Source organism: Opisthocomus hoazin, chromosome 2 (assembly GCF_030867145.1).
Source record: "Opisthocomus hoazin isolate bOpiHoa1 chromosome 2, bOpiHoa1.hap1, whole genome shotgun sequence".
NCBI classification, from domain to species: Eukaryota; Metazoa; Chordata; class Aves; order Opisthocomiformes; family Opisthocomidae; genus Opisthocomus; species Opisthocomus hoazin.
Window position 1 is genome coordinate 65,752,088 of NC_134415.1, and position 12,870 is coordinate 65,764,957.

At 52.9% G+C, this 12,870-nt stretch overlaps 1 protein-coding gene across 1 annotated transcript; it reads right to left on the reverse strand.

Annotated features, from left to right (window-relative positions):
- Positions 1-3,070: 3,070 nt before the first annotated feature.
- On the reverse strand, positions 3,071-8,360 carry SLC35D3 (solute carrier family 35 member D3). The gene is made up of 2 exons (XM_075446599.1): positions 7,925-8,360; positions 3,071-6,595 (listed from the first exon to the last, which is right to left on the reverse strand). The coding sequence occupies exons 1-2, from the start codon at positions 8,358-8,360 to the stop codon at positions 5,763-5,765; spliced, it is 1,269 nt and encodes a 422-aa protein (XP_075302714.1). The 3' UTR covers positions 3,071-5,762.
- Positions 8,361-12,870: the final 4,510 nt, after the last annotated feature.

Here is a 12,870-nt window from a genome sequence, read left to right on the forward strand (position 1 = left end):
TGTGAAAAGGACATATTTATCTGCTTTTTGCACGTTTGTGATAATGTACGTTGTTGGACTTTTTCTGTGCCGCTGCATGTTCACTCACTCAAGCAGGTGCATTGACAGAGAGAACTTCGCTCCCCCTCAGAGGCTGGGTCTGCTAGTGGTGTGATAATCAGAAGGGAAAATACATATTTCACATTTCAACCAAGTGTACAGGGTTTGGAATTGGACAGACCATGAGGACAGGTTTGCAGAGATACTCTGAAGACAGAAAATTCACTTAAGAGAATTACGCCAATTCAAGACGCGAGGAGTTAATGGCGATATATGCAGCACCCTGTAGCTGTTTTTATTTATTGATGATACTCAATATTTACAGCAGCTGGTAAACCTGACTGGTTTACTGTCATGACCAGTTCCAGCTCATTATTCTCTCTCATTTGACTCCCTTCTGTGTCAGGTAAGAAACAATCTGGGACCTTAGCAGTTATCACTCTTTTTCAGAGAAATCCTGAATCCTGTTAAAGAATTGTTGAAATCTGTCTTGCTTTGTCAGGAACAAAATCAATAGCACCTAATTAAAAAAAAAGGTGTAATTTTGAGAACAGAACTGACATCGCTTTTATTTGATAAAGGACAAACTTATCAACAAAATTAATGTGCCCAGAACAGAATTTCTTATATCTGTCCAGTAAGAAAAAATCACAGGACCACAAAGAGCAGCTCCACCTGTCTTCCCCCCAGCTAGGTCATTCACTCGGCCTCTCTCCCTCGTGTGTATCGCTCTTCCAGACCCCTAAATTCAAGTGCACTCACTGCAGGTTCACCGCACTGTTTGGCCCTGGGTTTCTGATGCTGTCACTATTTCTTTCCGTGTAAGAACAGTGACAAACTGGAATTTGGAGGAGGGGGGTGGCTTCCAGCTTCCCAGGGACATGGGTGTAGGAGAGGGATACGAGCTGAAACATTTTGCTTTTCTGCAAACTTTCACATTTTCCCCACCCAACCTCATTTGGAACTCTCGTATTTTCCCCATCCATCCTAATCCCGATCCCATGTACCTCTTCGAGCAGTGCTTTCATGCTCTCTGCCCGGGCTTTCATCTCAGGGACATCTCTCCTGTTCAAACGCAACGTCTAGCCTTGAAGCGTGACTGGCTTTCTTAGTCTCCACCTATAATAAAAACGAGCCTGGCTTAATAGCAATACTGACGGCAACCCCTTTTCAGCTTTACAGCTTTATTACTCAAAATGTTCTTACTGTGAAAAAAATCTCCTTCTGGTTTTACGTGTGTCGTAAATACCCACACTGGTGTGCATGACCGAGAGACTTTGGTACCGGCAGGCTGGCAGAGTGAGGGCCCTCACTCCTGCGTCCGCCCCGCGCACAGCCCGGCTCCGCGGGGTGCTGGTACGCAGCCCTGGCCCCGCTCCACAGGGAGCTGGGGCGCAGCCATGGCTGAGCTATATCGGGAGCTGGTAAGCAGGGGGCTGGTGTGCAGAAACACACACAAAGGTGGCAAGAAGCAATCTGGACATACAAGACCCCGCTGATCCTCCTCCTCCCTGCTCTTCTAGAAAATAATGAAAATAATAATAATATGGCAGAAGCCTCTGTGGCAAGTCCTCTGCCACTGGCAGAGGTTTTCAGGCTGGACATTGGAAAAAAGATTTGGGAAATACAGTGGGAACAAGGGAAGAGAAAGAAGGGCATGTGCACGCTCACCAGTTCCCAACAGGCATGATGTTGAAGTGAAAAGCTTCCCGAAGACCTCCAGCAAGCTGCTGAAGCGTGAATATAGCAGCTAATTGAGAGGCAGAGCTGATTGCCTGCACTGCACTGAGAGGCTTCAGGTTAAAAAAATCACGGGAGAAACCTCAAAGCCGTATGTGAAATTAGAGGGGACACAGGCAGAGAAGGCGAGGAGATGGGAATCTGTGGTGTTAAACCTTAGCCACGACAAGCAGCAAAATGTTCACCTGTTAATTTAGAGACCAGAGCTGAAGGGCTTGCACCTTTCTGCCTGCTGAAGCCTCTGCCTGCAGCAGACAGACATAATCAAATCACGAGAGGCTGTTAAGCACTGGCAATAAACTGTCCCCGGGCACACACAGGGCTGTGGGGTGTTGCTTAATAAACTGCAAAATTTCTTCCACTCTCACCTGTTTTTTTGTAGATTGCTGTTCATTTTCCTTTGGGAAGTGATGGTAAATGCAGGATCAGTGTGTCAGTGATGTATGCAAATTTTTTACTTCTCTTGAGAAATTCTAACTGTCCCTGCCTCCAAATACTCCAGCCTCTCTTTAATTTCTTTCAGAAAAGAGTATGTCCTAGGAAAGATAGCCAGTCTGGCTTTCATTTTCCTGGTGCATCTGTATTTGTGTGCGCGTGTGTGCATGCGTGCATGTGTTTGCGATGTAGTAGTGCCAGAGCAGGTGCTACTCGATGATGTGTTGACTCTGAAATTGATGTTTATTCTCAAAGCAGTCATTGTGCATCAGGTTGATTAATTATCCTGGAACAAGGACAGTTTCTTTCTCTAAACTGTCCTGCAGGCACATTTGTGTGGAGCTCTGAGATGAATTCTGTAATAATCACCAGCTCAAGTGTCTGGCACAAACCCAGTTTCAGCCACGGGCACGTTACATATCTTGCACCCAAAGCAAACAGGTAAAAATTAATGCTTAAGCCATCTCCTAGGGCTGCCACGTGACACAACTGGTAACACAAATACTTAACGTTGTAAAATAAAATCAATATCAAGTCCTGTAATAATGCAATGATTTTATAATATAACTGTTAATAACAAGCATCATCTTATTTTTATGTATTTTAAAGTCACAGCAGTTACACTAGTGACACTAAATCATCTTAAATACGCAACCAAAGAAATCACTGCCGAGAACCACAGATACATCAAGCTGCACAGGGGACTTGGCCACTTCAGATTCCTGCGTTCCTGTGTCTGTCCTCAGTCCCTCCGTCCATGACAGGATTTATAGCGGACGGTCACACGCTGAGGAAACTTGGACGGCATAAAGGCACAAGAATAACTACAAATGAACCAAAAATGAGCACCCCGGAGTAGCGACAATAAGAAAACCAGAAGGCTTTTGGAAAGCAGCGCATTTTATTCCCACATCTCATTCTGCAGTCTTCCGCTGATGCTATTAAAATACCTCAGCACGAGGCAATATTTTTATTTTATTGTGCAACAGTCTCTTTTACTGAAAAAGTGGATTGCATTTGCCAAATTCCCATTTTAATTTAGGGAATTTACAGGTATAAACAGAATACAACATAATCACATTTCGACTATACATGCAAATGTACAACATCGTAACAGCAGCTTTTTTCAACAGTAAAAACTGTTTGGATTTCCGCAAGTTTCTACCAATACTTCAACAACAGTAAGCGGCAAAACACTGAACTCTCCCAGGAAAAAGCCCTGCAACAAGAGTCCAGGGGGAAAGCTTTCTACAGCACGTGCCAAACACAGAATGTACACTATGGGATCTAGGACTGGTATCCAGGTAGTGAAAAGATCCCCATTTCTTGGGGACAGAAAACACTGAGCACAGTGAGGACAGCTCAGAATTGTGGGTTTCTCTTCAACCATCTGTAGGATTACAATGCAGTGCAGTATCATAATGAGTTCAGTGATACAGCAACTCTAAGTCATAGGCACAAAGTTCTTCAGTCTAGGATGTATTTGAAAAACTAACAAAAACTCTACTGTATTAGCCTATAAACAAAAAATGGTGGTTTTTTTGCAAAAGATGCTGTGTGGAGCTTGAGCAGAAAGTAAACGTTGCATTTCGGCTTATAGCCAGAATCTCTCGATACTCACAAGCTGTACGTAACATGGGATATACAGATCTCCATGCCCTATCTCCCAGCTCAGCAGCTACAGGCGTTTAGCCTCAGTACCTTTCTAGAGGTCTCTTTCAAAATCTGTGGGTGATGCCAGGTCACCCAACTTCTGCACTCACTCAGAACACACAGTGTCGCACCAGATGCCTCTGCCTGCATTCATTGACAAGAATCTAAAGCTCCCCCATAGATCAGTTTTGCAAATATGCCCCGCTGGGTAAATTGCTCATTTCGGATTTCGGCGCTGAACATGCTGTGAGGCTGATGCTGCCTGCTTGGCTTGAGAAGGCATTGGGCTAGGCACCGCTTAATTAGGGCCACGGGAATAACTGACTTTCAGTTCAGTGGCTTCATAACTAATAATAATAACAATAATAGCAACAAACAACATGGTTCATTATTCCAGGAGACGGTAACAACTTGTTTCGGCATGTAGTCAGGATGGCCCGATGGCTGGGGGACCCTCTTGGGATGGGGAAGGCCGAGAGTCAAATCTCTTCTCCGCCTGGTTCCGAGCTAAGGTTTGACCCAAGGACCCCCAACCCCAAAGGGTTTTCCCAGGCTGGGAAATACTCCAACGTTTGCTTCCCCAGTCTTTCCCGTTAAATGCATGCGGTACAAAATACCAGCACGTTCACCAGCCAGGACGCGCCGGGCACAGGGCGGCCGCTGCCACCAAAGCCACGGACGTCTCAGCCGCGGGACCTGCCGGAGTACACGGCAGTGCCTGCCTGCCTGCCTGCCTGCCTGCCTGCGCTTTCTTCCACGGGCAGCCCGGCGCGGGGACAGCGAGGGCTGGTATGCACAAAGCCGTGTCTCAACGCGTGGCCAGCGTACAGCAAAACCGTCCGGGCAAAAGCACCCCTGGGAAGCCCGGAGAGACGGTGTCCCCAGCTCTACTGCCCCCAGCTCTGCCTGGACTTCTGAGAGAAGGAGACAGAGGGGACGCTTAGGTTCCAGTCCAGGCTCCGATTCAGCCGACTTTCGGGTACAAGGAGGGGATAGCACAAGGCACATGCTTTCTCCCTAATTTTTTTATAGCCCTCCCAAATCAAATCCATGCATATCAAAATTTCCAGACTCTTTTATTTGGGTCAAGCTAATATTCCCAATGCCACATGTAGTTAAAGCTCATGGAAAAGCATCCCGCTTTTGCCAACCAAAGCTTCTCAAAAGTTCAGATCCGGTTCTGCTCTCATGTACACCACTGCAAGACAAAAGTTATTCCTACTGAAGACACAAACCACCCCAAGCAAACCAGGTCCAAGGCCCAGTCTGGCCACAGAATCAGGGAAGGTTTCAGTTCTTCAGTTAAGAGGGTGATTTTACATCGTTGTAATTCAAGTGGCACGACCTCTAGCCCTGTTGCAATTGTTTTGACACAGAGGAGCACATAAGTGTAGAGTTAATAGGAGCTTGTATATTGTAGGAATGTATTTATATAGAGTACTTATAACTGGATGGATACAGATATGGAAGCACATCGACAGGGCCTCTGAATGGTGTTAAACTCACAAGGCTCCAGACACAAGCGAAGCTGCAGGCCTCCGCCGTGTCACTGGCACTGCCGACTAACTCAATGGCACTGATGTCGCTTGTGGCCCAGGGTGCTGGGCAAGCGCCCTGTGACTTCCCATCACCCAACTCTCTCTGTGTCCACAGCAGAGGACTCGGCACCTTTAGCTGCGGTGGGTCTAAACTGATGTACTGAAAGCAGCTGAAAGCAAGCCCAAAGCATGAGCAAACTCTGACCTTTTGCTTTTTGACGATGAGGTAAAGTCATCCTACGTGATTTGGATTTGTCAGCATTGATGTGGAAATGTATGCTCTGCCTTTCCCCCCTGTACAGAGAGCCAGGTGTCTGTCCTCAAGCAATAGGTTTTACGACCTATTTTTAAGGGTTTTTAAGGGTTGGGGGGTATCTCTTCATTTTCTATCAAATAATCCTTCTTTATATAATTAGCACCCCTCACCAACCTCCATACTCCAAGATAGGCATCCTTCAGCGAGCTCCTGGTCACTTCTTGCGTGCCGGTGGCTTTTCCCTGGACTGCGGGTCCCTTGGCAGGTTTCTCAGTGCCGTCCTTCTCTTCCTCTCCGCTCTGGCTGTCCCCCGTGGCTGATCCTTCCACTGCCGCTTCCTCGGTGCCCTCCTCCGGGGAAACTGCCTCCATCGCAAACAGTGCCTGGTCCCCAGCCTGTCTTTTCCCCTCCTCTTCGCCAGCTTCTTTCTCCAGGTCCTCGTAATTGCTCTGCCGTCTGGTCTCAATGTACTTGGCCACGCAGTAGATGACAGATCCCACGGTGTTGACCACAACACCGGCTATAAATAACTTTGTGGGCTCCACATCATTGAATGCCACCATGCCCACCGTGATGGTTGCTATGCTCTTCACCACCCCTACGAAGCTGGTGGTCACAGCCGAGTTAATGTAAGTGCAGTGAAGGGTCGTAAAGTTCATGGCACAGCTAATCAGGACACAAGCGATAAAGATGCACACCATGGCAGGGTCCTTCCACCCAGGGAAGGACCAGACGTTGATGGAATCCATGCTGGCAAAGGAGAAGATGATGAGAAAAGGGGTGGCAGAAACAGCGATGGCGTACTGAGCTGTCAGGGGTCCATATTCACTGTCTACGCTGGTCTTCTGAATGAGCACCAGGTAGGCAGCGTGTATCAGCACGGCGAGCACGCCCGTCACATAGCCCATAGCGTCCCCGGTCAGGTCACCAGCTCCTGTTGGGAGAGCCACAGAAAGAAACAAGCACGGTTTTTGCACGTGAGACAGAGAACACTGGTTTGGGCTATTGGGGGGGGGACACGACATTTGGGAAGCAGGCATTGGTGCACTTTCCATAACTCCTGGGATATGTCATGCTTGTCCCAAGGCTGGGCACACTTACCTCCCAACAGATACACCTCTTTCTTTGTGTGTGTTTCTGCATGCTCCAAAGCTATCGACCGCCTTTCTCTCTCCCCCTAAAGCCGGCAGCTGAAACCAGGTCGCGTTCTCGCCTTTGTGAAGCAGCTACAGCAGGCTCTCAGCGGGAACCACACACACACAGCACCCCTGGGCATCCTCTCGCCTGCGCGGTGTGAAGGCTGCTTGCCCCCCAGCCCCCCGGCCCTCCTCCTGCCCTCCCGCTCCCTCCATTGAGGCCACACCGTGCGGGACCCCTGCAGCAAGATCCTCCCTGCCGAGCCCCCCACCGGGTTTCCTTGCAGGTTCAACTACTCGCCGTGTGCGTGTGCTCCACTCCCTGGGGCAGCCCCCAGCCCCAGAGTGTCCCCAGGCCACACAGAGCCGGCTTTGCCCCTTCCACCCCACCCCACCCACAGGGTTGCAGCTGACCCCGAAGGTTGCACCTACCCCTGTAAGACTGGTCTGACAGAATCATACATAATCACAGGATGGTGGGGGTTGGAAGGGACCTCTGGGGATCACCCGGTCCAACCCCCCTGCCGAAGCAGGGTCGCCTACAGCAGGCTGCACAGGACCGCGTCCAGGCGGGGTATGAGCATCTCCAGAGAAGGAGACTCCACAGCCCCTCTGGGCAGCCTGTTCCAGCCACCCTCGGAGTGAAGAAGTTCTTCCTCGTGTTCAGCTGGAAAGGGAACCCCAGCAGGGCTGCGGTTGACCCCGCGGGGCTGCGGTTGCCCCCAGAAGATTACATCTACCCTCCTAAGGTTGCACCCAGCTCCCGTGCGGGCACACCTCCCTCTGCGGGGCTGCGCCTTCCCTGGCAGGGCTGCAACAGGGCTGCACCTCCGTCCAGGGGGCTGCACCGAGCCCCGCGAGGCCGCGCCCGCCACCGCGGGGCTGCAGCCGCCCCCCTTCCCCCCGCCCCCCGGGGCTGCTCGCTCCCCGCAGCCCCGCACCGTTCCCCCCACCCCCCTCGGGGCCGCTCGCCCCCCGCAGCCCCGCACCGTTCCTCGCCGCGCTGCCGCCGCCCGCCCCGTCCCGTCCCGTCCCGTCCCGTCCCGCCGCGGCGGCCGCAGCCGGTGCCGTCGGGGCGCCGCGCCCCGCCCCGCCCGGCGCCTGCCTCCCCCGGCGGCCGCACTCACCGGCCAGCGCCGCGCCGCAGGTGGTGATGAGGACGGCGACGAGGACGCCCGGCGAGGGCATGCCGTCGCGGAGGACCAGGGCGCCGGTGAGGAGGGTGACGAGGGGCAGGCAGCGCTTGAAGACGACGTACATGGGCAGGCTGAGGCCGCGCAGCGACCAGAGGGTGAGGGTGGACTGCAGGGTGGCCAGCGCGGCCACGGCGGCGAAGGGCCGCGCCAGGCGGGGCCCGAAGGGCGGCAGCGCCGCCAGCCCCCGCCGCCGCAGCGCCTCCAGCCCCAGCGCCGCCGCCGCGCTGCTGAGGCACTGCAGCAGCGTCAGGAAGGCGAAGTGGTAGCGGGCCAGCAGGAACTTCAGCAGGATGTTCAGCGAGCCCGAGCACAGCCCGTGCGCCACCGCCACCGCGACGCCCCGCGCGCGGCCCCGCCACCGGCCCATCCTCCCTCCCCGCCGCCGGGGACGCCGGCACTGCCGACCGCCGGCGGCGGCGGGGGGGGGGGGACGCGGCGGCGGGCGGAGGCGGGGGGCGGGCGGAGGCAGGACGCGCTCCCGTCCCTGCTCTCCCCGCCCCCCCGGTGTGTCTCCGCCGACGCCCCCCCAGTGTGTCCCCCCTCCCCCCGCAGTGCCACGGGCCCCGGCGTCCCCCGGAGCGCGCCCCGGCTCAGCGGGGGTGGGAAGCCCCCCTCTGCCGCCGCCCGCAAGCCCTCCCAAACCCGTCCGGTGCCACCGCTGTGCCCCCCCCGCAGCCCGCAGAGGCAGCGCGATGCCGCTTTTCTCCCCCCCGAAAGCCCGCGTCCTCCCGGCAGAGCGCATCCGTCGAGCCCACCGGCGGCATCCCGCAGCGGGGTCCCGCCGCCCCCCGGCTCGCCCAGGGGAGCCCCTTCTCGGGCGGGGAGCGGCGGAGGGACGGGAACCCCTGCTGAGAGAGCGGGGGGAACCTTTCCTGAGCTGGGGGCTTGCTTCGGAGGGCCGCTAAAAATCCGTAGCCCCGCGGAGGCTTCCTAAGTGGTGTTTTAAAGCCTGGGAGGGCGTTAAACCGCCTGCCCCCTTCTCTCGAGTTGCCAGGCGAAGGGCTGAAGAGGCGCCTGCGACGGATCACCTCGGGGCCAGGGAACGGCACCAGCGGTTTGGTGCGGGACAGCCGGCCCTCCCGCAGTGTCGGGATCAAACTACGGTTTGATTCTGGGCTGCCTGGGAACCTCGAGCCTTCTTTTGCCATCATATGTGCGAGGTGGCTCTCATGGGCGGCAAGGCTATGTTTCACCCATCACTACGAGATTAGCAAAATTCTTCTTTTTAAACAAAACCAGCCTCGCTTTCTTTCCACGGGAATGGTGTTAGAAAGAACCAGCTTGGGGGAAAACCGCACACCGGACACCCGAAGCTCGTTTTTTGGAAGACTTTACCATAAAAAGAGAGGCCCAGATCCTGACAAGGATCACCAGTTCTGCTGGGCTCGCACAGAATTGAGCACAAGCACAGCGTGCATTTCAGCGCTATCAAAAAGGCACAACTATTTTCCGCGAGATTTCTGCAGAAAAACGTTACGGTTCGGTCCTGGTTCAGTTCACGGACCCCAGCAGACACACCCAGCTCCCACAGCCAGCTGTGCTTCTTCCCAGTCACGACACTGGAAACTTGTGGCGCTCGGCGTTCGACCTGTGGCAGCGGCAGGAGAGGGGTGCTGGTGCCCGCACCGCTCAGCGGGAGCAGGGCCGGCGTCAGGACTGCTGGGCAAGCAAGCGGGCATGGGAGCGGCACGGCAGCATGGCGGAGCGGCAGGGAGAACACACCGGAGCCAGAGCGCTGGGCTCTTCACCTGGACCACAAGAAGCCGTGTGTGCCCAGGATCGTTGGTGGGTGCAGTGAGGGGCCCTCGGTGGCCACGGGGACCAGTGGCACCGAAGAGGGTGTGTTACAGATTTCCTGGGTTCCGACTGGCGGTGGAGCTGGTACAGGCAGGGCACGGAGGCAGGGTAAGGTTCATACTTTTCACAAGGGTGTGTAGTGATAGGGCAAGGGGGATGGCTGTAAACTAAAAGAGGGCAGATTTACATTAGATTTTAGGAAGAAATTCTTCACCATGAGTGTGGTGAAACACTGGAACAGGTTGCCAAGAGAAGCTGTGGATGTCCCCTCCCTGGCAGTGTTCAAGGCCAGGTTGGATGGAGCTCTGAGCAACCTGGTCTAGTGGAAGGTGTCCCTGCTCACGGCAGGGGGGTTGGAACCAGATGATCTTTAAGGTCCCTTCCAACCCAAACCATTCTGTGATTCTATGATTCTGTGACATTAAGGTATGAGTTTTTGAGGACAAAAATTGGTAATGAGGGAAAGGAAACCCTGGATACCGTTGAAATTAAACAACAGATGTAAACCACAAGAGAAACAATATTCTCTAAGCAAAAACTGAAGGAACTTCCTTTTTTCAGCCTTTGGGGTAAACACGTGGATGGAGGCAGAAGCGATGTTTGGAGATCACGCCTGCAGTCTGCTTCCAGAAGCCAGGAGCCGAGTGCACGTCCACCTGAGTGCACCTCAGTGCCACCGGCCGTGGTCGTGCAGGGGGCCAGCAGCCGCTGCTGACTCTGCCTGTGACCAGTGCAGACATAGCAGAGCTTCCTTCTACTTTTTGATGTGTGTTCCTGAGTAAATATTATTTCTCACTAGAGGCTGTCTCCAGCTTGCCTGCCTTTTATTTTTCAATCTTCAATTTATTCATTTTTTTATCAAGCTACTGTTCTCACTCCCTCTTTCTTGCCTGGCATTTTCTGACCTTTCTCCCCTTCCCCATTCCCTCCCAGAGCCCAACACTAACGCAAGAACAAGACTGACTTTGTGAGGACCCCTGTAATACTCACCCGACTCAAAACTACAGCGTCTTTTCCTCCTTCACTTCTTCTCTTCTTCATCTTTACAGAATCTATGGGAGGATTCTCCTGATATCTAACATTTTAAATTGGCTGTTTCTCTTTGACTTTAAGTGTTCCTTAAGTATTTTCCCCAACAGTTTATTTTCCACTGTATTCTCTCTCTCGTTCTTACCAAGGCAGTTGTATTTTCATCTTCTTTTTACATGCAAATCTTTAGTTTTAGTAACATTTGAGTACTTACATTTCTTCTGATTAAAAACTCAATTGACTGAAATACTAAAACACTGGTAACAGCCCCCCCACCCCAGGACCTGTGTGTGTGCCTCCTTTTAAAAGGTGAGAGTGATACCTATCTGAATTTCTCAGGTTACCTCAGTCACAAAAGCCGCGGATGCGATCAAGACACTTGGAAGTTTAACCTTTGCTAAGGCAGGGTGGGAAGAAAGCATGCACCGAAACCCAGAAGTTTTCAGGCAAAAGGACATGTCAGTTGTGGTCACCTCCCTGGAGTCACGGGGCGCTCCACCTCAGGGGCCTTCACCCACTCCAGCAGCTGCACTGCAGCATACAGTGTAAACTCACAGTTAAATGGTCTGAAGTATTAAGGCATATAAAGGTTGAAGCTCTCATTTAAGCTTACTGGAGACCAAATCTGGCTTTAAAACCCACTGCAGAACCGTGCCAACGCATTGGCACCAGCCTCCCTTTGGGCTCATCCCAAGCACCCACACAGCACAACTGAAAGGAACGCGTGGATCGCTGTGACGGTGCTTCCACACAGGAGAAAAGAAAAAATCTCCCGCTGCCAAAGAAGTGCAGACAGGAAAAAAAATCTGATTGTGCTTTCTGGAAATACTGTAGTAATTGGGACTCCACCTAAGCGTAACCTCTGGAGGAAACAATTTTGTCCCTCCACCAGTGGAATCCTCACTGGAGAAGCGAGTCTCTGACGTTGCAGAGGATCAAGCTGCAGGCCTGCACGGGGGCTAAATACTTCCCTGACTGAAACAGAAAACCAAGCGAATCAGAAGGGTAAAAATTTGAATAGAACAGAATAGCTCAGTTGGAAAGGGCCTACAGCGGTCATCTAGTCCACCTGCCCGACCACTGCAGGCTGACCAAAAGCTGAAGCATGTTATTAAGGGCGTTGTCCAAACGCCTCTTAAACACTGACAGGATCGGGGCATCGGCCACCTTGCTAGAAAGCCAGTTCCAGTGTCTGACCACCCTCTCAGTACTCCTAATGTTGCGCCTGGAACAGCTTTGAACCAGCCCTGTGCATCCTGTCACTGGATCCCGGGGAGAAGAGCTCAGCACCTCCTTCTCTACTCCCCCTCCTCAGGAAGCTGTGGAGAGCAATGAGGTCGCCCATCAGCCTCCTCCTCTCCAAACTGGACAAGCTCAAAGTCCTCAGCCACTCCTTATAGGAGCTGCCTTCCCGCCCTTCCACTAGCTTTGTTGCCCTCCCCTGGATGTGTTCAAGGACCTTCATCTTCTTCAACTGTGGGGCCCGGAGATGCACACAGTGCTCAAGGTCAGGCCGCACTAACACTGGATTTGGGAATCCCAGCATCCGTGTCCCAGGCACCGTATCCTGCCCCTTGGAACTCGCCTGTGTTGCAAGGCCAGCTTCTCTTGCAACATCTCTCATGGTGCTCCTAATTTTAGTCTTGTCTCTACACAGCAAGGGGAGGGGGCGGAGGGAAAGGTGCTATCCCTTGCCAAACCACCCCCTTCTCAGCATGGACTCAGGTCAGGCCCAGTACTTGTCTCTCACTGCCTCTCCACCACTCCACACGCAGAAAAGATCAGTTCTCCTGCACTTCCCTAGGAAGGAATTGGAGGAAGCAACGGAAGGACATCACCTGAGGCAACGCTGCAGTGAAGGGAGTTCCCTCACAGTAGCTGTTCTGTATCCAGAGAGCAGCGGGTGCTCAGTTCATGAGTTGACTCTGTTAGAAAATTTTGGCCTAGCAGTGGGGCACAGATCATAGTAATGAATAGCTCTGTGGTTCCTTATAATAATGAGATGATTCCGATACCTTAACTCTAATCCTTTGATGCAAATTATGCTCAGC